The sequence below is a fragment of the Littorina saxatilis genome, linkage group LG12 (assembly GCF_037325665.1).
Source record: "Littorina saxatilis isolate snail1 linkage group LG12, US_GU_Lsax_2.0, whole genome shotgun sequence".
In the NCBI taxonomy this organism is placed as follows: Eukaryota; Metazoa; Mollusca; class Gastropoda; order Littorinimorpha; family Littorinidae; genus Littorina; species Littorina saxatilis.
In genome coordinates, this window is record NC_090256.1 from 58,822,649 (window position 1) to 58,850,640 (window position 27,992).

General features: G+C 41.8%; 1 protein-coding gene across 2 annotated transcripts in view; it reads left to right on the plus strand.

Moving 5' to 3' along the window:
* LOC138982389 (uncharacterized) overlaps positions 1-27,943 on the plus strand; it is a 52,809-nt gene extending 24,866 nt beyond the window's left edge. For both annotated transcript variants that reach the window (XR_011460859.1, XM_070355655.1), the window contains 3 exons: positions 18,395-18,456; positions 23,911-24,014; positions 26,126-27,943. Coding sequence is in view for 1 of the 2 variants with exons in the window: in XM_070355655.1 (XP_070211756.1) it covers positions 18,395-18,456; positions 23,911-24,014; positions 26,126-26,217 (258 nt within the window). In the remaining variant the exon portion in view is untranslated. The remainder of the gene's footprint in view (positions 1-18,394; positions 18,457-23,910; positions 24,015-26,125) is intronic.
* Positions 27,944-27,992: the final 49 nt, after the last annotated feature.

Genomic DNA, 27,992 nt, shown 5'->3' on the forward strand with positions numbered 1-27,992 from the left:
TCCTCCCCCCTCTACCTTTCAACTTCCTCTTCATTGTCCCCACCCTTTGCATTGTTCAGATTCATACACCGCATAGAACGACGGGTCGTGTTTTTAGTTTGTTGTTGGCCTGTCAGCGACGAAGTTGTTGTAAGACTTCGTCACTGAAAATCAATGTGACCCCCTGGGGATCGAAATTAAGCTTATGTGATCCAGTCAAGTAACCATACATACTGTTAGAACAATTACAACTGTGAACCCCCCTATACTTGAATTATCCTATTGTTATAAACACTTGCAGTTCAGATATTTTTTGTTTGAAACTAGCCAATTAAGTTAGTCGATTTTAAATGGTTTTTTTCTCCAGTATTTAAAAAACCCAATCTAGTTTGTGATTTAGGTTTGTGTTTTAACAATCCCCCCCCCCCCCCCCCCCCGCCCAAAAGTTTGCAGGGGCAACAGACATCCTCTAAGAGTAAGAGGAGTCCAGTGCAGTTGTGCAGCTTTGCTAGCCAATTGAGACCTGTTTCTCCCAAGTTACAGATTTCTGTCCATGGTTTCGAAACTCAATGTTATTTTTAGTTCCTAACAAGAGTAAACATGATGACAATTAACAACACGAGGCACTTACAAGAAAGCTTTCTCGCATTCTTTTAATTTATTTTTATTTTTACATTTAGTCAAGTTTTGACTAAATGTTTTAACATAGAGGGGGAATCGAGACGAGGGTCGTGGTGTATGTGTGTGTGTGTCTGTGCGTGTGTGTGTGTAGAGCGATTCAGAGTAAACTACTGGACCGATCTTTATGAAATTTTACATGAGAGTTTCTGGGTATGAAATCCCCAGACGGTTTTTTAATTTTTTCGATAAATGTCTTTTATGACGTCATATCCGGCTTTTTGTAAAAGTTGAGGCGGCACTGTCACACCTTCATTTTTCAATCAAATTGATTGAAATTTTGGCCAAGCAATCTTCGACGAAGGCTGGACTTCGGTATTGCATTTCAGCATGGAGGCTTAAAAATTGATTGATGACTTTGGTCATTAAAAATCTGAAAATTGTAATTAAAATTATTTTTTTATAAAACGATCCAAAATTACTTTTATTTTATTCTTCATCATGTTCTGATTCCAAAAACATATAAATATGTTATATTTGAATTAAAAACAAGCTCTGAAAATTAAAAACATAAAAACTATGATTAAAATTAAATTTCCGAAATCGTTTTAAAAACAATTTCATCTTATTCCTTGTCGGTTCCTGATTCCAAAAACATATAGATATGATATGTTTGGATTAAAAACACGCTCAGAAAGTTAAAACGAAGAGAGGTACAGTAAAGCGTGCTATGCAGCACAGCGCAACCGCTACCGCGCTGAACAGGCTCGTCACTTTCACTGCCTTTTGCACTAGCGGCGGTCATTGTGAAAAAATGCAGTGCGTTCAGTTTGGTTTAAACAGGTTTTTTTTTATTCAGTTGCATAAATACAAAGCCGTAATTGAAAGTTGTAATTAAGGGAGCACAACAAGATAAACTTATAAATGTGCTCTTAGAAACAAACGAGTAATGTGGCGGACAATATTGTAAATGCATGATATTTAAACAAATGAAAACAAGAACAACAACAACGATAACTATAGCAACAGTGGTACGGAAATCTCACACACAACGCACACACACACACACACACACACACACACACACACACACACACACACACACACACACACACTCACACACACACACACACACACACACACACACACACACACATATAGAGATACACACATAGACACAAAGGACAATTAGATACAGAGAGAGAGAGAGAGAGGGAGAGGGAGGGAGAGAGAGAGAGAGAGAGAGAGAGAGAGAGGGAGAGGGAGAGAGAGAGAGAGAGGGAGAGGGAGATTGCATCCACTATAGATCAATTCAATGCTCTAATAACAAATTGACCAAACATATGCATATGGTATTAACAAAAACGTTTGCTGTCTAATATAAATTTCTGAATCTGCGTTCAGTTTCATTCTGTGAGTTCCACAGCTTGACTAAATGTAGTAATTTCGCCTTACGCGACTTGTTTATTTTTATTATTTTTTTAACATCTGTATCTCTTGACAAACGGACGCGCCTGTCAATCTTGGATCAGGTTTGATTGCAAAAATAAAGCGTTGTTCACATGGCAGACTTTTAACCTTCTTTTCACCAACTATAGCTGGTTTGAAGTCGCTCAGGAGTCGCTGGGTCAGGAGTCGGCGGAAAGTCTGCCTTGAGAACGGTCCCGACGATTATGTTCAGATTTAGCAGCGACTTGAAAACTCAGTTCAGAGCTGCTCAGCGATTAATAAGCGACTTACGACAGAATTATGTAAATAATTGTATAGCCGGAAAACAACGAATGCGTCCGCACAAGCCCAAATGTGCAAATCAGCTGAGAACCGTTGCTTACAACTAGTCTGAGGGTTAACCCACGGACAGCGATTTAAAGATGACTTGCATGAATTGATAGTGAAAAAAATCGCTTGGAAGTTGGTGGAGAATCGGTTGTAAGTCTGCAATGTTAACAGCGCTTAACGTGGCTTTCGTGCACGCTGCAGGGAAACAATACCCTCGTTTGAAGCAAGATCATACAAGTCATGTCCAGGAAGAATAATCGGTTGATCGCTGTCACCGTTTAATTAGGTCAGCCAGCTATTATATTACCTGACTGTACTTTGCGTGAGGGCAACGGACAAAGTAAGTTCACATGGTTTGGATGAGAGGCGTGTTGAATGAGATTTTAAGAAAAGGCAGGTTGATCAAAACAAACGACGTTTCAGTTAAGGATGATAAGCTAGTTCGAAAGCCATTTCAAATTATGGAACTTTGTTCATATAGGTATTCATTTATGGTTCAAATAGGTCATTTAAACTCAAGCTCATTAACTTACTTAACTTAAATTAAAGTACTAGACATCTGACGTATGCGAAATAAGTATGTCACGTTTACCGACTTGAGAAATCTCTCATTGCATTGGCTTCTCCATCTGAATTCCTTTAACAAAGTTACAAGAATCGTTATATTTTTTGAGAGAGACGAAGGCCTTCTTTTGAGAGACATGATACGGAAATCTCACACACACGACGCACGCACAGACACACACACACACACACACACACACACACACACACACACACACACACACACACACACACACACACACACACACACACACACACACACACACACACACACACACACACACACACATAGAGACACAGAGGACAATCAGAGAAAGAGAGAGAGAGAGAGAGAGAGAGAGAGAGAGAGAGAGAGAGAGAGAGAGAGAGAGAGAGAGAGAGATTGCATCCACTATAAATCAATTCAATGCTCTAATAACAAAATGACTAAACAAATGGTATTAACAAAAACGTTTGCTGTCTAATATAAATTTCTGAATCTGATTAAACAGCGCTGTGTTTTCAGCCAAGGACTTGTCACTATTACCGTACATAGCACACAAAACAGTAATATTATTATTATCTGGTAGAGTATCAATAGTGGTTGCTCTAACATTCGTGTACAATGGACAGTCAAATAAAAAGTGTTCACAATTTTCAACATGAAAACCACACCTGCAGAAAACATCATTTGTCAAATGTCTTTTAAACATATCTGCATTTAAATCGCTTATCTCTAATCTTAATTTACAGTGAATGATTTCTGCTTTTCGAACTTTAGAGTAGACATACGGGGGAATTAGAGGGTCATCTCTGGACAAAAATCTTTTAAAACAACCAATTGAATTCGTTTGTTTTATATGATCAGGTAATTCATTCCATAAAGATGTTGCAGAAGGAAAAAAGGAATGCTTATATAATTCAGTTCTACATCGAAACATTTGCCTATCATATGGTTTGCGTCGGTGGTACGGATTTACTGCTGAAATGAGAGATGGTAAGTAATCAAGTAAATACACTGGCGCGAGACCATTAACTGATTTAAAATAAACGATCAATTTGTGTTTCCTGCGCCGTTCTTGCAGTGTTGTAAAACCTGACTCATTGTAAAGTTTATGATGGCTTGTGCCACGAACAGCTCTAATAATAGTTCTATTTGCATCTAGGTGCACTTAATTGTTCCTGTTCAACTGCCAACATTGAATTGCAAGTATCCCATATTACATCTGCATAGTTAAATTGAGGAAGAATAAAAGCCTTATACATCATTTCTAGTGCCTTGCGACTAAGTCGATATTTATAGGAACGCAGACATGCAACTAAAATACGAGCTTTAACAACTATAGAGTGTACATGATGATTCCATTTACAGTCAGTTTGCAGATACACGCCCAAATGTTTATGAACAGTGGTTTCAATTAATATCTCTTCGCCAAATTTTAGCGGCAATGTTTCCGGTTGTCTTCTAGTAGAGATAGTCAATAATTCAGTTTTGGACTGATTAAAATTAACTTTGCAATTTTTTGCCCATTGCATTATCTGTTGTGCATCCGAATTCAAAATTTCAGTGCGTTCAAGTGTATTAACGAGGGACACGTACATACTCGTGTCATCGGCAAATAATTTAATTATTGATTTAATATCAACAACAATGTCATTAGTATAAACAAGAAACAGAAGTGGCCCCAAGACTGACCCTTGAGGGACACCAGAATGAACATAGCGGTAATTTGACATGCAACCTTTTATAACTACAGCTTGAGTTCTATCAGACAAATAATCTTTAATCCATTCTAATAACATATCTCTTATACCAATTGCGTATAATTTATAAATCAAACCACGATGCCATACTCTATCGAACGCTTTGGAAATATAAAAATATTGCTTGTGATGTACATTGCTTGTCCAAAGATTGACACAAATCGTCATATATACCAAGAAGTTGAAAAACAGTTGAGTCACCTGGAATAAAGCCTGACTGAGATACTGTCAATAAATTATGATCTGTCAAATACGTAAACATATGAGTTTGAATACATTTTTCCATTACTTTACCGATACAGCTTAATAAGGATATTGGGCGATAATTTGTGCATAATGACTTCTATTTGGTCTATGCTCAGGTAGAGTATATGACGTGAGACAAAAGACTGCAGAGGCTTTTCTTTACCTTGGAGTGGTAGGTTAGTACTCGCATACAGAGTGCTGGCTAAATCAATGCATGCTGTTTGATCAGGGTATTTGGGCGAGTGAGGAAATAGCCTGTAGGTTTGAATCCGCGTGGAGAGTGCGGGTGGTAGAAGAGGTCTCATATTACTGACATGAGGTGGAGGGGTGGGGACAGGCCGGTAGGGAAGGGAGATATTACTGACCAATCACCGGAAACCCACTCTCATGGGCGCTTGCCCGTTGCTTAGCATTTTGGTTCTGATATTTGGGCTAGAGACATAAGCCGACACGAAGCAACAGGTAGCCTTCCAACTCCATGGAACAAAACTGACAGATTCATAGTCTTAGCAGGTAAAGGGTGCCTCGTTCACGTGAGACTAATACACTCTTCAAAAAAAGTTAAGGATCGGTTGAAAAAACGGATCTAATTATAAAAAATTGCCAACAAATTAAACATCGACATAATAATTAAAAGATTAATCAGGGATCGCGTTAACACATGTTTTTTTGGCGTATTTGACGCGTTTTAAAATCCGCCCACGCATTTTCCCGGTGCTTATGCGTAACGCGTACGCAAAACAACTTCTATTTAAAACGGCATGCTCAGCAGCACATCCCAATACTGAATCAGACTATATATAGCACACGCTCGCGAGTTTAGAATCTCTAGTCAGAGACGAGTTGCCCAGAGCGGTTCGCCACGGGTCGCTCGCAGTGCGAATGACAAAAAGCCGTTTCTTAGGGCACTGCAGGAAAGCGCTCGCGAAGAAATCGGCGAGCGGCTTTGCTCGCCCACCGCCCGCCGCGTTATCCAAGATGGCGGCGGTGTTTACACTGCGATGCCGTGTAGCGCGTGTTTCGATCTTCTCGGCGTGGTTTTCGACGTGACCCGAGGGATCCACCGCTTTTCAAGGTTCAGGGACTACCCCAGCTAAATTTCCCATCATAACTACATTCTCTCTGACGATTTCATCGACCGAATCGTCTACTAGTTTAAGAAGTACAACTTTTTTCATATCTCGCAGCAATCGTGCTTTCTTTGTCGCGATTTGCCTCGTTGTGAGCCCGTTGCATAGACCAATCCAGAGCGACTTTTCTCTGAGCGGGCTATTGTGATTCTGAGCAACGCGCATGGCTGTTCTGGATTAAATATAGCACAAGCGCGCGAGTTCAAATCTAAAGTCTGTTTTGGATAAAACAAAATGAGGTGACGTGCTCTCGGCATAAGAGTGTCGCAAGCTACGCAAAGCAACGCCGGTCGGTTTTCTGAAACAGAACATACACCCAAAATGCACTGGGCGTGTGGCGCCAAATCTAGGCCGAGAGACGCTTTCAGTACAACCCTGACATGATTTAACTGTGTTATACTTATAGTGTGACGCAAAATCGGTTCTGCTTTACGCGTTTTTTGGCCGACATTGCGTGAGCCGTACGCAATTTGAAAAATCCTAGCGCGATCCCTGATTAATGTGTTTGAACTAACAAAAGAACAATGAGTCTTGACCTAGAATTTTGTTTGGCAGGCAGAGTTATTTCCCTTTGGGTGTTTTTTTATAGCCCCATGAAATTTGCCGAACGCATGCCAGAGCAAAAGGTTGTGATGCACGTGCTACAATTAACAGGGTCCTGGCTATAAACATCGCTCATCAGCTTGTGTTTAAAGGTTGACACGCTGACACAATTTTGCACAGTAGCAACATGCCCCCACGAAGAAAACTGAGCGATTTGGATGGAGGAAGGGCAATAGGATGGCTACAAGACGGTGTTGCTGCCAGGCAAGTGGACCAGAGGCTTGCAGTGGCTCCCTCTGTCATCATCAGACTAAAACAGAGATTCCACGCAATTGGAAGAGTGCAGGAGCGACAACGTTCTCAGTGGTCGGCCCAGAGTCACCACACAAAGAGAGGATCGCTTCATTCAGAGGCAGGCCATGCAACAAAGAATGGCTACGACAAACAACATTAGGCAACGCCTACAAGCTACCACCAACACTGTTGTTAGTGGTCAGACGATCCGAAACCGCTTACACAACTTTGGCTTGCGTGCAAGGTGTCCAGTCCGAGGAACAACCCTGACTGCTAATCACCGAGCAGCTCACCGAGCCCGGTGCACTCAACTGTGAGGTGGCAACGTCAGCAGTTGGCTCAGTTGTTGTTTACAGATGAGTCCCGCTTTTGCTTGGAACCTGCTGATGGTCGCATCCGAGTGTGGAGGCGTCGCGGAGAGCGCTTCGCAGAAGGCGCTGTTCTGGAACAACAGCGTTTTGGCGGAGGCTCTGTGATGGTCTTGGGAGGGATCAGCACACGTCTAAGGACACCTCTGTACCATGTAGTGGGCAACTTGACCGGTGTCCGCTACCAGAATGAGATCCTGCAACCCCTGGTCGTTCCAGCCCTCCAAGCGATCGGCCCTCGTGCGATTCTTCACGATGACAACGCACCTCCCCATCGCTCTGCAGCTGTAAACACCTTCATCCAGCAGGCCAGGGTCAACAGGATGCTGTGGCCAGCCAACAGCCCGGACCTGAACCCCATAGAGCACATGTGGGACGAGCTTTGTGGTCGGGTACAGCAACATCACCCTCCTCCTGTCAATCTGGGTCAACTGCTGCAATGGCTCCAGCAGGAGTGGAATGGAGTTCCCAGAGCATTCATATGCAACCTGATCCACTCCATGCGCCAACGATGTGTTGAATGCCTGGCACACAACGGAGGGCACACGCGTTATTGACACTGATTCACATTGTTGTGAATTCCATTTTCGAGGGTTGTCACGTTTGACACACTCTAGCTAAATTGTCGCTGCCGCGTTTTGTTTGTAATTACTCCTTGGTTGTTCAATTATATAATTTTAAAAAAAATGAAAGAATTCGGTCTTGTCTGTTTTGTGTGGCGTGCTTGTAAAAAAATGATCCTTAACTTTTTTTGAAGAGTGTATATATACAAACTTATTAAACGGCTTAAACTTTACCCCTCTCTCTCTCTCTCTCCGACTGTATCCGATCTTCTCCCTCAACCCCTCCCTCCACACACCCACTCTTTATTCGCTATCTCACACTTTTATTCCTATCCATTTTTCGTCGTGTTCCAATTACCAACGTGGTTTCAGATAATGTTACTGTCAATCTGCTAATCATTTGCACAGAAAATGGACATTAATGATGCATGCACGACAACTTGATAGTAAAATCGAGATCGACGCTAAAACAAAACCACGTCCATTTACCCGCTACATAACACTAATGGAAACCCAGGGGTGGGTATGACGAAACGCAAATCTAAACAGCCACTGGATTTCTCGGGCTGGGTCAATATGTCGACCGTCCAAAGTCCGACACAAAGCAAACACAGGTCACTTACTCTCAGTCGCAGACCGTTATCAATTTACAACTGGTCACGCTTCACACACAATAGTCTACAATGATTTTCCCACTGAGAGGAACAGTGTTGACACTATTCGTTCACCTATCTTACTGTTCCAATTTGGATTTTTGCATACTGACAACTGATTAATATTAAAAACAAAAGTGACATTGAGCGAGGTTCTTCATTTGGATCGTCCAAAAGTTGAAGGAAAGGTTTTTGCTAGACGTTTGTTAAGGTACATATATATTTGTTACCGTCGTATTTACTGGCACGTCCTCTGTGTTTGTGTGCCCCCTGTCATATCCTCTGGTTTAAGAAGAGTCCCCAACCGTGTCTTCAATTTAGTTTCATTTCATTTTTGTGTTTTTTTTCAGGCAAATTTGCTGAAATAGCCATAACACATTACGCATCACATTTTCCTCAACGTGGTAAACTTCGGCAGTTTTACCGAAATAAAAACAAAAGTTTCGACTCCAAACGACATTCCTGTCAACTACCCCCCCTTGAAAAGAAGACGTTTCCCCACTTGTTGATCATCATCAAAGCCATGTGGCATCCACAACTGCCAATTTAAGACATGTTAAACATTCTCGAAAAATGCATAGTTTTCAGATTTTTATTTTTTAGCTTTGCCAAGCACATCATTTTGGAGCATTTAATCAAATAACATTTATCCATCCACTCACAATGTTCTTTCGCTCACTCTCTTTGAATTCTACCACAAAAAACAAAAAAATAATAATAATACCGACAATAACACATTAAAGGCACACTCATGCAGTCACACGTAAACCATCAGTTTCTGATCACCGACACTGTCAGGGTTTTACACACAGTACAAACACCCTTTCGTTTAAACACTCACCGCTTGAGAACATCCTAGGTGCCCTCCGTAAAGAGCGAGCATTTTTCAAAGAATTTATTTTTGCGTGGCCAGTCGGATTTACAATGCGACAAATCGGACACCTCGTTTTGGCGCTAGACCTAACTTTTTAAAATCTAAATAATAAATAAACACAAACTTTCTTAAATCATAAAAGAATTCTTTTTTCATCAATACAAGATCAGTATAATTCGAAGTTTTGAAAGTTTGAAAAAAAGGGAGCCCAAAAGCAAGTCCCGCAAGGTCGTTTGGTTTAAACATAAGTTTATTTTAACAAAGGTTACAATCATGACATGTGTACAAAGTTCACAGAAACAGCAACAAGCTAGAAGCTTATAGTGGTGTTCCTGCATGACAGTACAACATAAGGCGGTAACGGCTGAAAAATTTGTCTCAATAAACCAAATCTATTAATAACGTAATGAACGTTGCATAATGATGATAAAGAAAGACAGTAAAGGAAGGAAGGAGGGGGAGGTGAATTATGTGATTGGGGAGGGTACAGTTTAAATGAAAAGCAAGTAAACATGAAAAGAAAATTGAATGAAAATTGTACATCAAAACAAAAATCAGTTTTAGAATACATATATAATATTGATGGTGTTAGCGAGTAAGAGATAGGGAGGGAGAGAGGGAGGGAGGGAGGGGGAAAGTGAGAGAGAGGGGGAGAGTGAGAGAGAGAGAGGGGGAGAGAGAGAGAGAGAGAGAGAGAGAGAGAGAGAGAGAGAGAGAAAGAGAGAGAGAGAGAGAGAAAGAGAGAGAGAGAGAGAGACGAGTAGACGTATCGATTTTGTTTTCACTTTACATGTTTATCTGTTCGAAACGGCCGGACTGTCCAATAAATTCCTGCACTGTTAAAAAGATTTTTTTGTTAATTTTTGTTTGCAAGGAGGGGTTTCCATGAAGTAGAATATCTGTGTGTATGAAGTTGTTGGTTAGTTTGTTGATTGTGTTGTTTCTTGCAGCTAAGTGTAAACGGCATTCTAGTAAGAAGTGTGTTGCAGTTTCTGTTCCATCACCACAGTCGCATACGCTATTTTCCGCAAGGTGTCGCTCAACTAAGTCTTTCTTTAGATCGCTGATATTAAGTCTCATTTTTGTGTGGATTATTTGTGTTTGTCGACTGCCACTGTAGAAGTAAACGGGAATTTGTGTGTCGTCTTTTGTTAAGTAATGTTTAAATTCCCCGAGGGAGTCGGTTAACTGTATTTGTTCAGGTAGTTGGTTCCAGAGTACTGTTGTCGAAGGAAAAAAGGATGTTTTGTACGTTTCTGTTCGATGTGGGGGTATACTTCGTTCTAAGGGGCGGCGTCTGTGGTAGGGGTTGTTGGCTGCTACGAGAGGTGGGAGTGCTGCTTGTAGGTATGGGGGGGTCTTGTCGTGAGTAATTTTATGGAACATTGTTAGTTTATGACGGTTACGCCTTTCAGATAATGATTGGAGTCCAGATTCTCCGTAAAGCTTAAAGTGACTGGCTCCGCGGACAGCTCCGATGATTGTTCGTATTGCATCTAGGTTTAACTGTTCGAGTTCATCTGTTAGGGTTTTGCTACAATTGTCCCATATTATGTCGCAATAATCAAAGTGTGGTAGAATGAAGGATTTATACATAATTTCCAATGATTTTCGGCTCAGTCTATATTTGTATGTACGCAAGCAAGCTACGAGAGTTCTGCACTTTGCAACAAGAGATTTTATATGTTCATCCCATTTACAGTTGTTTTGTATTATTATTCCTAAGTGTTTGTGATTTTGGGAACTTTCAAGGATGGTATTGCCAAAGTTTAGATCTGCGATATCAGGGGTTCTTTGTGTACAAAAGTTCACCAATTCAGTTTTTGCATGGTTAAATGCTACCTTCCATGTTTCTGCCCAATTTACAATTTTTTCAAGATCTGAGTTTAAAATTTCGGCACGGATGTTGTGATTGGCTAAAGACAAGTACATGCTAGTGTCGTCAGCAAAAAGCTTAATCGTAGATTCTATATCACGTACAATGTCGTTTACATAAATTAGGAAGAGCAAGGGTCCAAGCACTGAACCTTGAGGAACTCCCGCTACTACTGGAAGATAAGTTGATTTACTGCCTTTTAATACAACTGCTTGCTTTCGATCTGTTAGGTAGTCTGTAAACCAGTTTAATAATGGCCCATTAATTCCAGCGGCTTCGAGTTTATGCAATAAGCCCCGGTGCCAAACTCTATCGAATGCTTTGGATATATCAAAGAAGATTGCTTGGGTAGTTATTCTATTATCGAGTGATTTGCATATGTCATTGTATATTGTAAGAAGCTGGTAAACAGTTGAGTCTCCAGGGATGAAACCGGACTGCGACTCTGTAATGATATTGTTTTGTGTTAAGTAGTCAAAGACATGAATTTGTATACATTTCTCTAGTGTTTTGCCAACACAGCTTAGGAGGGAGATTGGACGATAATTACTACATGTATCTTTGTTCCCCTTTTTATGAACTGGTGAAACGTGGGCTATTTTCCAAACTGACGGAAAAAGTCCTTCATGTAAAGACCGATTAAACAGTGCAGTTAGGCTGTCACAAATCACTTCGCAGCTCTCAATTAAAATTCGATTGTGGATTTCGTCTGGACCGACTGCTTTTGTTTTGTCTAGTTTGTTAATCGTATTTTTAACTTCTTCGACTGAAAGTGTGAGATTGTTTATTCTGCAAGGAAGCCTTGGTACTTCAGGAATGTCTGACATATCGTCTTCGACAATGGACTGTTGGATAAAGAAGTCGTTGAACAAGTTTGCTTTTTCTAGGTTAGTATAGTAGGTTGTTCCGTTTGACGTCAAAGGAGGAATTTCATTGGGGTTTGATCCTTTCTTTGATAAGAATGATTTAACTAGTTTCCACCAATTTTTAGTGCCAAAGTTATCTCCACTGGATACTTTTTTGTCTAATTCTTTTATATATTCTAATTTCCGATTACGAATTGTGTCAGTATAATTATTGCGAGTCATACGAAAGTGTTCCCAGGCCTCAGGTGTGTTTAGTCGCACTGCTGTATCATGAACTGATCTTTTTTTGTCGCGTAGTTTTATAATTTCCTCTGTCATCCATGGTGCGTCTTGATCGCGAACAGTTATTGTCTTTACTGGCATGCATAGTCTTGCGACACTTAACAGCTTTTCGGAAAATGACCTGGCAGCTTCGTTGACAGTGTGTAGCGTTGCAATGTTCATCCAGTCGATTTTCCTCAATTCGATAAGGAATTTTTCTTTGTTTAATTTGGAATAGTTAAATATTGTTCTTTTAGATGCAGGAGTTTTATGTATGTGTTTCTTGATTGTCGCACATGGCACAGAATGGTCGCTGCAAATAGGGGGTAGAACGTTAATGCTTTGCACGATGTCTACACTCGAGGTAAGAATAAGGTCAATGCATGACGATGTTGTTTCTGTAACGCGGGTCGGAAGTGTAACTAGTTGTTGTAGACTGTTTAAAGTGATAATATCAAGAAGATGCTGCGACGGGTTGTTTGTAAAATCTGAATTGAAATCACCAAGAATAATAAACATATGCTCTGAAGCGGCGACATTTTTAATGGACTGATCGATGAGTTTCCAGTATTCTACATTAGAGTTAGGCGGCCTATAAAATGTACCTATTAACAGCGTATCCTGGTTTAATCTAGTTTCAACCCATACGGCCTCAAGCTGGGGGATCAGAAGGTCATGCCTTGGTTTGCACACAAGACTGTTTTTCACGTATACTGCTACCCCGCCGTGGGGGTCGTTAGGTCTGTCTTTACGAATTGGGGGGTGATAACCGTTAAGATGAATGTCGTAGTTAGAAGTGGTCTCCGAAAGCCATGTCTCTGAGATCGTTATAATATCGTGGGTACTAGTCTCTGTTTCTATTATATCTAATTTGTTTCTGATACTTCTAGCATTTATGTGTATAACAGATAGCTCGCTAGGTTTCTTAGTTCGTGGCGGTCCAGGGTTCGGGTGAATGTCGCCAGCAAGGCAAGGTCGTTTATGCCCACAGACGAGTTTTCTGCATAGCGCTTGCTTCTTTGAACCCATCGCCGCCGATAAGTTCGTGTGACTCGCAGCCGTTTGTTGCGTTTTAGATTCAGAGGTACAAAATAACGTGCTATTGCAGATACATTGTCGCATTGAAATCACAAACTGACGACTAAATTGTGAAAAAAAGGAAAGTTGATCACACGGGTCCAAGATGGCTCAGGGTTAGATAAACCACGAAAACTGGTGTGTGGTTTACGCGAGCTAAATTGCCATTCAAACGAACTGTGTCATTTAATGCTGTTAAATGCTATTGCAAGTGTGTTCCATAAGGTTAGAACTGCTTTTTTATGAGAAGATTTAAATCGGTCTGTAAACCATTTGTGGCAGACTGGGCCTCTAAACAATCTGAAAGTATATTAGTCACTAAATATTCCGCTTCTCCTTAATTTTTTATTTTAATTTTTTATTTTTTTTTTTATTTTTTACAAAATAATGATATAAACTTGGCCAAAAAATTATTGCAACAAATTTCAAACCCAAATTAAAGCATTAATCCCCGTGTCATTTCATTAAAACTTTATATGCCAGAGGCCGTTCACTTAACCTTCAGGATCACCATTTGGATTACATATTTCTTTTACAGGGATCACGTGACAGCCGCTCAAGTAAGGGTACCGTCAAAATCGACCAGACAAAAACGGAAGAGCCGAATGAAAAATCGACAAAAAAATCACAATAGGCAAAACTTTGCAACTTTGACATACGAAAAGAAAGTCAAACCAATTATCTACCCTGAACAGATTGTTTTGTTTTGCTACCTTACGTATTTCGCGTGCTATGCTATTCCTACTGATGCAGGTGTCGATCGCAAGAGCGGTAAAAAACGGGACTTTTTGCGCCATGTTTTAGGGGTATCATGACAAAAAAGTCTGCACTTAAGCAATGACTTGGTGGATTGCTTTGAAACTTTCAGAATATTTTACCAACATAATCGAAATACTTCGAGCGAAATGATGGATTGTTACAGGTGTTTGTTAAAATGTTATGCAATTTTTCGAAAGAAGTTTTTAATCTCGTCATAGGATTGTTCCCTTGGGTCCAAAAAATTCATGACTTTGCATGTCTTTAGAAAAACAAGAGGCGAAGCCTTCAAGGCTCACGTAAGAAATCGACAAACAGTAACACAAACTCAATCACTCCGTCACACATACACACACACACACACACACACACACACACACACACACACACGCACGCACACACACACACACACACACACACACACACACACACACACACACACACACACACACACACACACACACACACACACACACACACACACACAGAAAGAGCATAGGTGAAACTGTGCAAGAAAGCGAGACACTAGATCTAGATCTGTCTGTCTGCATGTAGCCTACTTACATGGACACGACTGCCAAATAGTCTCGGCCCGCTCAAAATAACAATCACCGAGACTTTCAGTAATTCCATCGCGTGACGTCTAACCCTCGTACGTCATAATGTGACGTCAATGTAATATGACGTCTTCAAATGTTAAAGTTTCTACCACAGACATACATACATACATACATACATACATACATACGCACGCACGCACAGACAGACAAAAGTTAGCATCGCATAGGCTACACTTCGTGAGCCAATGATTGATACACACACTGCTAAAGTTTTATGTGCGTGTAAGCACTGACGCAAATTTGTTGGGCCTGTAAACACGCTACATATTTAAGCGATGATTCTGGTGCCACAGCGATGCCCAGCCAAGCGGCAAGCGTGACCGTAGCATGTTTTAAAAGAGGCACGCAGCGATAACAGCTGTAAGCACGAAACAGCGTGAACGTTCCATTTTTTGACTCACATGCGAAGCAAAAGTGAGTCTATGTACTCACCCGAGTCGTCCGTCCGTCCGTCCGTCCGGACGTCCGGACGTCCGTCCGGAAAACTTTAACGTTGGATATTTCTTGGACACTATTCAGTCTATCAGTACCAAATTTGGCAAGATGGTGTATGATGACAAGGCCCCAAAAAACATACATAGCATCTTGACCTTGCTTCAAGGTCAAGGTCGCAGGGGCCATAAATGTTGCCTAAAAAACAGCTATTTTTTTTACATTTTTCCCATTTTCTCTGAAGTTTTTGAGATTCAATACCTCACCTATATATGATATATAGGGCAAAGTAAGCCTCATCTTTTGATACCAGTTTGGTTTACCTTGCTTCAAGGTCAAGGTCACAGGAGCTCTTCAAAGTTGGATTGTATACATATTTTGAAGTGACCTTGACCCTGAACTATGGAAGATAACTGTTTAAAACTTAAAAATTATGTGGGGCACATGTTATGCTTTCATCATGAGACACATTTGGTCACATATGATCAAGGTCAAGGTCACTTTGACCCTTATGAAATGTGACCAAAATAAGGTAGTGAACCACTAAAAGTGACCATATCTCATGGTAGAAAGAGCCAATAAGCACCATTGTACTTCCTATGTCTTGAATTAACAGCTTTGTGTTGCATGACCTTGGATGACCTTGACCTTGGGTCAAGGTCACATGTATTTTGGTAGGAAAAATGTGTAAAGCAGTTCTTAGTGTATGATGTCATTGCTAGGTTTAGTTATTTGACCATGTCAAGGTCAAGCATGTGAGTCGTATGGGCTTTGCCCTTCTTGTTTCCTCATGTGTTTGCATGACTAGCAAATTAACGCCAGCAGCTACACGCAAATGAAACTTAGACAGAATCTGTATCAATCATTTATCTGTAGATATGCAAAATCAGGAATTTTTTGGACACAAGTGAACAATCCTATGACAAGTTTAACAACATTTTTCGAAACATTGTGTCACATCTGGATAAATAACCGTAACGATCCAAACTTTCGCACGAAGTATCTCTATTATGTTGGTAAAATATTCTGAAAGTGTCAAAGCAATCCACCAAGTCATTGCTAAAATGTAGCGCTTTTTGACATGATACCCATAAAAATTGACGTAAAACGTCCCGTTTTTGACCGCTCTTGCGATTGACACCTGCATCAGTAGGAATAGCATAGCACGCGAAATACGCAAGGTAGCAAAACAAAACAATCTGTTCAGGGTAGATAATTGGTTTGACTTTCTTCTCGTATGTCAAAGTTGCAAAGTTTTGCCTATTGTGATTTTTGGTCGATTTTTCATTCGGCTCTTCCGTTTTTGTCTGGTCGATTTTGACGGTACCCTTACTTGAGCGGCGGTCACGTGATCCCTGTTAAAGAAATATTTAATCCAGAAGGTGATCCTGAAGGTTAAGTAAACGGCCTTAACTGGCATATACAGTTTTAATGAAATTACACAGGAATTAATGCTTTAATTTGGGTTTGAAATGTGTTGCAATAATTTTTTGGCCAACTGTATGTACTAAAGTGGTGAAACAGACCCGTTCAGCCAAGTCACGTTTAGTCGTGTCACTGTCCCTTGACGAGGCTGACCAGTGAAGCAGGAAATGGAGGGATAGATTTTGTTGTCCGCTTTGGGTACCAATGACTTTCTACTGACCGCAGCAGGACATGTCCTGCTTAGGTGGAGAGTTAATCCAGCAGATTTTTCTCGCTTGATCTGGTGGCGTTAAGGAGGACTCGCTTGCTTGTTTTCTGCCCAAAGGTCATTTGGTGAGATAGAGGCGGCCCAAAAGTCATTCGACAATCGTTACGTCGATTAGCCCCCCAAAAACATTCCATCGAACACACTTGACTTCACTTGACTTGATCAGTGAGGGCCTGTCCATCGTTCCAATAGTGATGCACTCAAAAATTACATGCACGCAATTTCTCTTGTTACCATAAGTGTCCTGACAGGAATACTTCGGTTCATTTCATAGACAGGCGAACAACAGGAGGATATCTGAGTTCCTCTCCTTGGTGACGTGGCTCTTCGTTCGAAAACCCACGGTACTCGTCATAAAATCGAGTTCGCTTTTAACCAAGCGATTTTTGACCTTCCACAATCCGCGTTGCCCGTGCTAAAAGGTGTCTCCTGTCACTGTTGATTTTTGCGGGCTGCTGCTGCAATCATTTGTGTGGGTTGGGTTGCCATTGGTATTGCCGTTGTTGTGGCTGGTGAATGCACTGCTGATGTGATTATGATTTTTGATGGCCTGATATCAGTGACACGTGTTAATTGTTTTTTGTGATGACAGCCATTGATTTTGTTGCTACCTATTATCGATGGTGGGTCTAAAGGGAGTTTAGGTTAAACAACCTTCATTATTTATAAAATAGTCAACTGGCACACTGTAGCAAACTCCAAGTACTGCACAGCTTATTTCAAACCAATGAGCTGATCCAAACATGAATTCAGTTCTAATTCATGTGTTTATGAATGGCGTCGATTGTATTACATTAATTTTACTCACTATAATTATTTCCCTCCCTCTCTCTCTCTCTCTCTCTCTCTCTCTCTCTCTCTCTCTCTCTCTCTCTCTCTCTCTCTCTCTCTCTCTCTCTCTCTCTCTCTCTCTTTCTCTGGACCGGCACGGTTGGCCTAGTGGTAAGGCGTCCGCCCCGTGATCGGAAGGTCGTGGGTTCGAACCCCTAAGACTTTAATATTGGCAACCTAGTGGCTGCTCCGCCTGGCGTCTGGCATTATGGGGTTAGTGCTAGGACTGGTTGGTCCGGTGTCAGAATAATGTGACTGGGTGAGACATGAAGCCTGTGCTGTGACTTCTGTCTTGTGTGTGGCGCACGTTATATGTCAAAGCAGCACCGCCCTGATATGGCCCTTCGTGGTCGGCTGGGCGTTAAGCAAACAAACAAACAAACTTTCTTTCTCTCTTTCTCCGTCTGTCTGTCTTGTCTGTCTGTCTCTTTGTGTGTATGTACTATGTGTGTGTGTGTGTGTGTGTGTGTGTGTGTGTGTGTGTGTGTGTGTGTGTGTGTGTGTGCGTCAGGCCATGCGTGATAACATGCGATGCGTTATAGTTTGAATATAAGTATTTTTCTTTATTGCAAAATTCAGAAGGCTGTTTCCACAATCCTGACACCTTTGTTTTCCATTTTGCTTTCAGTGTGCTGAGGCGTGTGTTGACTCCTCTGGTGATTTCTACTGTTCTTCTCTCTGGTACTTCTGGTAAGTATGACGTGTAGTACCTGTATTATTACCAATTCAGTGCCCCATATGGCTTTTTGACCAATCAGGACGGATTCTAGGTGACCCTCTAAATGTTATAACGTTCAGGCAGGGACCCTTTTTGTTTATCACGCTAAAAATTAACAAGACAAAGTAAAAATGTAATTCAACAATATCAGCGTGATTTATTCTAAAGAATGACACTTCAAATGCTGTCAGGTAATACTCTCTTTATCTAAAAAATACCGAAAAGCGAGTTTTGTCGGTGGGTGCGTAACGGAACAGCAAGGCACCGCCCATCGTCTGAGTGTGCAATGCCGACCGCTCACTTGAAATCTAAATGATCAAAGTTCGGAAAAATCAAGTGAAATTGCGCCACTCGCTTTACATCAAATGTATCTTTACGTCATTTCCCATCCGTCTGGAGTCGGTTCTAAATCTGTCGCTCTCTGTTCAACGAGAAAAAGCGAAGCAACCGAAACGCATGTTCAACATGGTTTATCTTGTGAGATTGTTGTGTGTCAAAGGCATTTGACCTGTGAATATTCATCACGTCAGGTATGTTACTCTGATTGGCTGACTCAGGTCACGAGAATTCTTTGACTGACAGGCATAATCAGGTGGAAGCGCTCAAGTTTCCATTGCGGCTGTTCTGTCTAATTCGCGGGGTTGCTTCGAAATTTCTTTTGGTCGAATTAAACGGTAATAAAACCGTTATTTCTAATATGCTGACTGTTAGCAAATGATAACAGACATGTCTCACAAACGATATCAGCATTCGCCTAAAAGGCTCATGCTTGATATCTTTTTTCTCGACATGTCTTGTTATCATTTGCTAACAGTCAGCATATTAGAAATAACTCATATTATTACCAATTCAGTGCCCCATATGGCTTTTTGACCAATCAGGACGGATTCTAGGTGACCCTCTAAATGTTATAACGTTCAGGCAGGGACCCTTTTTGTTTATCACGCTAAAAATTAACAAGACAAAGTAAAAATGTAATTCAACAATATCAGCGTGATTTATTCTAAAGAATGACACTTCAAATGCTGTCAGGTAATACTCTCTTTATCTAAAAAAAAATACCGAAAAGCGAGTTTTGTCGGTGGGTGCGTAACGGAACAGCAAGGCACCGCCCATCGTCTGAGTGTGCAATGCCGACTGCTCACTTGAAATCTAAATGATCAAAGTTCGGAAAAATCAAGTGAAATTGCGCCACTCGCTTTACATCAAATGTATCTTTACGTCATTTCCCATCCGTCTGGAGTCGGTTCAAAATCTGTCGCTCTCTGTTCAACGAGAAAAAACGAAGCAATCGAAACGCATGTTCAACATGGTTTATCATGTGAGATTGTTGTGTGTCAAAGGCATTTGACCTGTGAATATTCATCACGTCAGGTGTGTTACTCTGATTGGCTGACTCAGGTCACGAGAATTCTTTGACTGACAGGCATAATCAAGTAGAAGCGCTCAAGTTCCCATTGCGGCTGTCCTGTCTAATTCGCGGGGTTGCTTCGAAATTTCTTTTGGTCGAATTAAACGGTAATAAAACCGTTATTTCTAATATGCTGACTGTTAGCAAATGATAACAGACATGTCTCACAAACGATATCAGCATTCGCCTAAAAGTCTCATGTTTGATATCTTTTTTCTCGACATGTCCCTGCCTGAACGTTATAACATTTAGAGGGTCACCTAGAATCCGTCCTGATTGGTCAAAAAGCCATATGGGGCACTGAATTGGTAATAAATTAGTTTATCAATGTTTCTTAGACAAAGTTTTACAAAAGCGGTGCACAAAATGAAATCTGGAGTAGATGTCTGTTCCTACTTTTAATGAGAAATGACAATATTTGAGAAAAACACGTTTGTTTGGGAGGGGGGGGGGGGGGGTGTATATCTGTTGGGAGAAAGTGAAACCTAATGAAGAAAGAAGGAATTAAGAAAGAAAGACATAATTATTGAAAGAAAAAAATATATAAGAAAGCCACACACAAAAAAGAAGGGGCGAATGAAAGTATAAGCACAACACTAAAGAAGAACACAAAGGGACTACTTAATTACCCTCCTAAGTACCTACTCAACTCCCCCCCCCCCCCCCCCCCATCCCTACCCCCTTTTTGTGTCCTCATTTGGTTGAATGGATACTCAAACCTTTCGTTTTTACAAGGAATATACAAACATCGGCCTACGTACTATTCAAACACACTTCCCCAGGGTAGCCTTCAACACCCCATGGTAGCCTACACAGACGGTGATTGACTCTTATGCCCTCAACAATTCGATAAGAGGCGCAACCGAGCGGAAAAGCTGGCGAAAAGGCCTGCTTGGGTCGTGACACCTCAGTTGCCACAAGCTCCTCGCACTCGTGTGACAACTTGTGAACGCAACCCAATGACCGTGTCAACGTCTGGGAATAGCATGCTAGATCTTGTTGTTTTGGTGCGGGTCTTCTGGAAATCTTGTATTGATTGAGAGCAAGGGTTTACCAGGGTGAAAAACGGGTAGGAATCCGGAGGATGTGGGTGTGGGTTTGGGATGTGAGTAGGTCTTCTATACAGAGAGGTATTGCGCTTTGAAAACAAAATATACTGGCTCTTGTTTTGTTGGGAATCTGTCAAATATCTTTCCTGGATTAGAGAGAGAGGGGGGTGGGAGAGAGAGGGGAGAGAAAAAGAGAGAGAGAGAGAGAGGGGGAGGGGAGAGGGAGAAGGGGGGGGGGGGGTATGAGGGTGAATAAACGGGTAGGAGTCCGGGGTGTTAAGGTGGGGTGCTCTTCAGTAAAATGTGACAAGGCCTTAAATAACAGGCTGGCTCTTGCTTGTTGTTTAGAAACAGTTAGAGATCTTTTATTGATTATTTCATTGATCGAAAGCGACGGATTTAGAAGATGAATAAAGGGGTAGGAGTCTAGAGAGTGCGGACGGGGCTTTGGGGTGAGTGTGTTTTGTGGAGCGTCAAGGAGTTCACTTCGCACTGTTTCAAGGAAAAGCTCAAGTTGGAACAGTAGATGTTTTCAACACCTAGCTCTTGTTGCGAATCTGTCTCAGGTCTCGTTTTGACTGAGAGGGAGGGATAAAGAGGACAAGCAAACGGGTAGGATTCCGGAGGATGGGGATTGAGGGGGTGGGGGGGGGGGGGGGGGTTGATGTCTTGTAGGGATACACACAAATAGGAAAGGGTAGGTATTGGAACGATCAATCATGGACTCAGCAAAGCATTCACTACTAGCTGGTCGATCTAGTGGTCTTATACGGAGTTTAGAAGTTAAACTTTGAAATCGCGTGCATTGTGAATCACGGGGTGGTGCATGATTGCCCTAGTTCTTGGACACAGAAAAGAAACAACCAATCGATGTTTTTGAAGTGTGTGTGTGTGTGTGTGCGCGCCCGAGTATGTGCGTGCGTGGGTGGGTGCGTGTGTGTGCGCGTGTGTGTGCGCGTGTGTGTTTGTGTGTGCGTTTGTGCGTGCGTGCGTGCGTGCATACGTGCATGTGTGAGTGTGTTTGTGGAGGGGAGAGGATGCATGGGAATGATAGATAGAGGTGTATGTTGGGGGGGGGGGGGGGAGAAAGGCATATTGCGAAACTTTCGCTGTTCTCTGTGAGTGAAAGAACGAAGGAAGGCTGGGGTTCCCCACTTATTTGATGACCCAAAGGTATAAATGCGTTCAGTGTAGTTGATATTTACGCGCATTAATATTGAAGGTTGAACAGTACGCATTGTTGGACTTGTGAACGAAGATACTAGTAGGGTCGGAGCGGAGAGGGGGTTGTGAAAAATGGAGCGGCAGCAAGAGGCGGTCAGTCATGAACATAAGGGTTTGGGGTAAAAGAGGGGGGGGGGGGGGGGGGGGGGGGGGTAAGGGGTCAGGCAAAAGCAATGGCCCTGAAGGGAGGAGAGGACGCACTTTGTATGAGAGCTAAACGTACCGGCCGTCAGTCACAATGAGAAGACTGGTAACCAACCGGTTGCTATGAAACACTCGGATGTATAACGAGTGAGCCGGACCACTTCAGGTAGAAAAAAACAAGCCAGGCGCCGGGGAAGACACACAATAAACATGGCTTCATATATAGGAGAATAAATTACAAAAGGCTGTAAAACCACGAGACTGTGACAAATACCCACTTCATGGTTCATTCCTCAACTTGATTGTAACAGACACAAGACTAGATACGTGGCGATATTCTATTAAATCCCGGAGTGTTTATCTTCGTGGGAAGTTTCGTGAACTGGTGTGAATATGCCCTGTTCAACTAGTCTGTCTGTCTCAATTATAACACACACACACACACACACACACACACACACACACACAGGGGAACAAAAAGATAGACAGACAGATAATAACACACACCCACCCCCCCCACACACACACACACGTACATGACCACAGAAAGACAGACAGACAGACAGACAGACACAAACACACACACGCACACGCACACACACACACACACACACCGTTAAAGTGTTAAAACTTTGTTTTCAAACTCAATATTTTTTCTGTTCAATAAAGATAACCCAATCTAAGGCTAGGGCTAAATTACAAAAGGCTGTAAAACCATTATACTGTGACAAATACCCACTTCATGATTCATTCCTCGGCTTGATTGTAACTGACACAGGACTGGGCAATTCAAGTGTCGATATTCTATTAAATCCTGAAGTGTTCATCTTCGTGGGAAGATTCATGAACTAGTGTGAATATGCCCTATTAAACTAGTCACAATTATAACACGGAAGCACACGCGTACAAACACACCCACACACACACTCACACACACACAGACACACACAGACAGACACAAACACACACACACACACACATACACACACACGCACACACACACACGCACACACAACGCACACACGCACACACACGCACACACACGCACACACGTACGTTCGCACACACACACACACACACACACACACACACACACGGCAACACGCGTATATACGTGCTTTTCATTTACTGTCATTAATACAGATGTTGTCTTGTCTTGTCTTGTCTTGTCTTGTCTTGTCTTCTGTTGCTCGCTCTCTATCTTTCTCTCTCTCTTTCACTACTCGCGACACGCTTGAAAATCTTTCGACTCTTGGATGTAAAAAGCATTCATTGATTTCATTCTGTTTATAATGGATCCGTTCATGTCCACAGAAATGGGACCGTTATCCTCTGAATAAGACTTTGACCTTCCACATTCAAACCCCTCTTCCATCCGTGTGTATGTGTCTGCGCGCGCGCGTGCGTGCGTGTAGGCGTGCGTGTGTGTGTGTGTGTGTTAGGACTAAAGTGTTGTCGCTCATCAACAGCATTGGCGTGAATTGAAAGGTTGACTGCAGGTATTTTGGTATGTCTAATTCCTTACAACGCGAGTTTTAAATTCTGTGCATGACATATAGGCCTACTTTTAAACAGTCGACATTTTTTATGTGTTTCAGGTTTGGGATTTTCTGGTTCTGCATCGCAATCTTCATCGGGATTATGTGCCTTGTCAACCGCTATAACAAGAAGAAATCACAAGTCGATATTTTACAGTTTACATGTAAGGCTCATTTATCCTCTATTTCATTTTCATTTTTTTTTCATTGCATTACATTAGTAGCCTACCTCTTTGCTAAACTTTTTTTGTTAAACCTATACTACCTGTGGAAAGCTGGCAGCAACATGAGCCGCACTTACCAGGTGTGTGCGTGGTTAGGTGTAATCAGGTACCTAGCTGCACTTCTGACAAAGGTGTTTTTTTCGTGCTACGGCGGTGACATGGTAGTTGGACATGAATCATCGTATAAAATAGACGATTTTTCGGAAATAAATCTGTCAGGATTTGCAAGCGTTGTGGAAGAAACAAAGCGTTACAAACAGAAAACACGTGATCGACCAGATAAAAACCACGATCGCAGTGAATTACTGACTCCGATGATGTATTATGCACGTGTTTCCGGACTGTACGAGATAAGGGGCGCAACTCTTCCACAACGCTTCTAAATCCAGACAGTTATTTCGGAGAATGTCTATTGCCCCGTGTCCTTTTCGGCCTGGATTGAACCAGTGAACAGAGGAACACAAATCCAGCGCTCTACCAACCCACCTATGGGACTGTCGATGTAAGGAAATCGCAAGATGAAGCCGCCTGAGCTGTGTTAAATCAGTTGTAGGTAAACTGTGTTAAAGGTGCCTTCCTTCTCGAGTGAACCATCTACAGTACACTTCCACAGATGTGTCCAGGCTTTAACACGGGGTGAGATCATCATTGGACACCTAGCCCACCAACAATCAACAGTCCGACCGCTCTCTGTGTGGATTGGGCATTTTTTGGTCACAGACTGATATAAGTGTTAGGTACAAAGTCGATTCAGCACAAAATAACAACCAAATTAAAGAAAAGAAGAAAAACAAGAAACGCATTGCACAGAAATAGAGAATACTAAATTTACATGGCCTGCTGTGTGATGCAAGGTGTACACGATTTAAAAAAAAACAAACCCAACCCATTTGATTGCGACGGCAAGAAAAGGCTATACATAATGCAAACGCCTGTACAGAACAGTGGAAACCCCCTGGTTTAAAAAAAACCCATTCCACCTGACCCCCCCCCCCCCCCCCCCCACCGCCCGATTTACCCCACCCCCTTTTAAGACATTGCTTCCACAGGCTTTCTGTTCATAACCTTTTATAATTTTAAAACTCGTTCCTTTTCAAGACCTGCTTTTCTCCGAGTTTTGGAGGTCTTTAGAAGGGGGGTTAAGACACCAAGACAGCGTCACAACTTAATAGTCCGACTTAATCTGCAATACTGCTCCAGCATTTTTAGCGAAAAGAACAGTTCCACGAGCAGACAATAATCTGTTACATTTTAAATGGCGGCATCACAACGTATGAGCACGGTAACATGCGCAGTTTGCATGCATAGACCTTACCTTTGATGCCTGAAGAATGCATGGCTCCCGCTCGGAAATCAATGTTTGTCCAGGGGTTCGGGAGGGAGGGAGAGCCAGCAAAATCAATCCCTTTCCTACCCTGCTGAGTCCATTTTTGGCTTCTGCTTTTGTGAAAGTTAAAATGATCTTATTCTTGTTTGTTTGTATGGTTGGTTGAGTGTAACCAATGTTTCGGAGTAAGTGTTCGTACCTGTGATAGATATCTAAGGGCGGACGTTTTAGGTGTGGTGACTTTTCCTTTTTCGAGCCATTATTAACGTTGTGCCACGACTTCTTAACACACACATGCACGCGGCACGCACACACCCGCATCACGCACGCACACACACACACGCACACACACACACATATATACACACATACACACGCACACACACACACAAACACACATATATAAACACACATATACATATTCATATACACACATATATATACACACACACACACACACACACATATATATATATATATACACACACACACACACACACACACACACACACACACACACACACACTCAAGGAAACAACAATGGCAAAATATTGAGGGAGGGTCAAACTGTCTAGTTTGTATCATATCTTCTTAAGCATACATGTACAGTACTGTGTATATGCCAGAATACGACGACGACGATGATAATAAAGACGACGACAACAACGACGCTGCTGCTGCTACTACTGATGATGATTGATGGTGATGATGGTTGTTGTTACAGTGCCCACTCAGTCCACGGCCAGGTCAACACAAGCCGTAGTCAGCCAGGATGGCTCGCTGGGAACCAATACAACAGAAAGCCTGGCGGCTTGAGTTGCGCCCCTTCCTGCGCGCAAGCAGTCTTCTGGTCACGACGGTGTTGCAGAAGTCACTTCCGGAGCTGACACCCGACACAGATATAATTATGACTGTGTTACTTTGTTTACACATCTCCTCGTAGATTGTTATTAATCTGGTGACCATGGAGAAGAAATGAGTGAGAGAGTGAAAGAGAGAGAGAGAGAGAGAGAGAGAGAGAGAGAGAGAGAGAGAGAGAGAGAGAGAGAGAGAGAGAGAGAGAGAGAGAGAGAGAGAGTGAGAGTGTGTGGTGTCATGTGCTTGCGTGAGTGTTCGTGCGTTCGTGTATGTATGTCGTAAAATCGTTTTCAATTCCTCAGCACATTTTTTCTGTCCATTTGACTTTGTGATGGGCAAACATTGTATTTGAAATATGTAATAATACAGTTTGTTTTCTTTGCCTGATGGTTAGAGCGTTGCCTAATTTCTGGGTAAAACTTTACTTCAAGAATCCGCTGTGTAACGTTGAATGTTTGCTCAAGAATAGTATCTTCCTTGTGAACACAGTTCTACCGTCAGCGTCCGATTCATTTTCATATATATTTGCGTTGCTTTTGAAGATGAACCGAGAGAGAAAAATGATGTCAGAGTTGTGTGTGTAAGTTTATGAACACCTCGTTTTCGGGTAGCGTTCCGCCGGTGTATTGTACAATGCTCTCAGAATTTCTTTGTACAAAGCATAGCACACATAGCATTCGAAAGAGAACTGACAGTTTCCCGTGTTTTTAAGATCGTGCCGAGAAATATGTCTAGTCCAAGAGTATTTTTTTTAGTGCCGGATACTTCTGGTGTTTGTTTATCATTGTTTGTACATGTGCGCGTGTGTGTGTATGTATACGTCTGTGTGTGTGCGCGTGTGTGTACGAGCTTGTGCAATACAATTATTACAACACAGCGTTCATTTAACGTAACACAAGCACGAATATGAAATACAAATCCGCGGTAAAACTGTTCAATGCATTTCAGTATTTCAAGATCGCTCTATTAACGTCCTTTTTGGGTAAAACAACTGAACAGTCAAGATATATATTTCATGAGGTTGACTCCGTTTCAGTATTTTTCTTTGTCTTGAATTAATGACTGTTTTCATTGACTCTTTGTGTTAAGCCTGCCACCGTCTGGTCTTTGAAGTCTTAAACTTTGTTTAATGTTTTCTCAGCTTCAAGCGGTACAACTCTACCACAGCTCACTTTAGGTTATAGAGATAACTCTTTATGCGAAAACTACGACCATGTTTTTGCAGGTATGCACGTGTGTATAATTGTTAAGTAAACGTGAGGTGACTTCTTGTCATTACACTTGACAGTGTGCTCTGACGAGTTTCCTCTCCACTGATGAGAAAAAGTCTTGTTCTCTTTCTTTCAGTATTTGCACTCCTGTATGCTGACAATCTGCTAAATATGTGTTGTGTGTGTATGTGTGTGTGTGTGTGTGTGTGTGTGTGTGTGTGTGTGTGTGTGTGTGGAACCGCATTACTAATTCCGCTTCGGTTGCATTAATTATCGTATGTACAATGACGGTGATGAATATTTACAATTTTAATTGACCTTTAAACCTGATTAATTTTTACTACAACATTTCCGTCCGCCCGTACAACTCATTGTGTTTGTCAGAACCTATTTACAAATTGCAATAGTCGTGTTGTACTGATTAACTGCTTTGTACTGAGAACTTGACGTCAATAAATTGTTTTGCAAACATGCGTCTTGGACTGAAAAGCGATAAACTTGCAGCCAGGCCTTCTTGTTCTG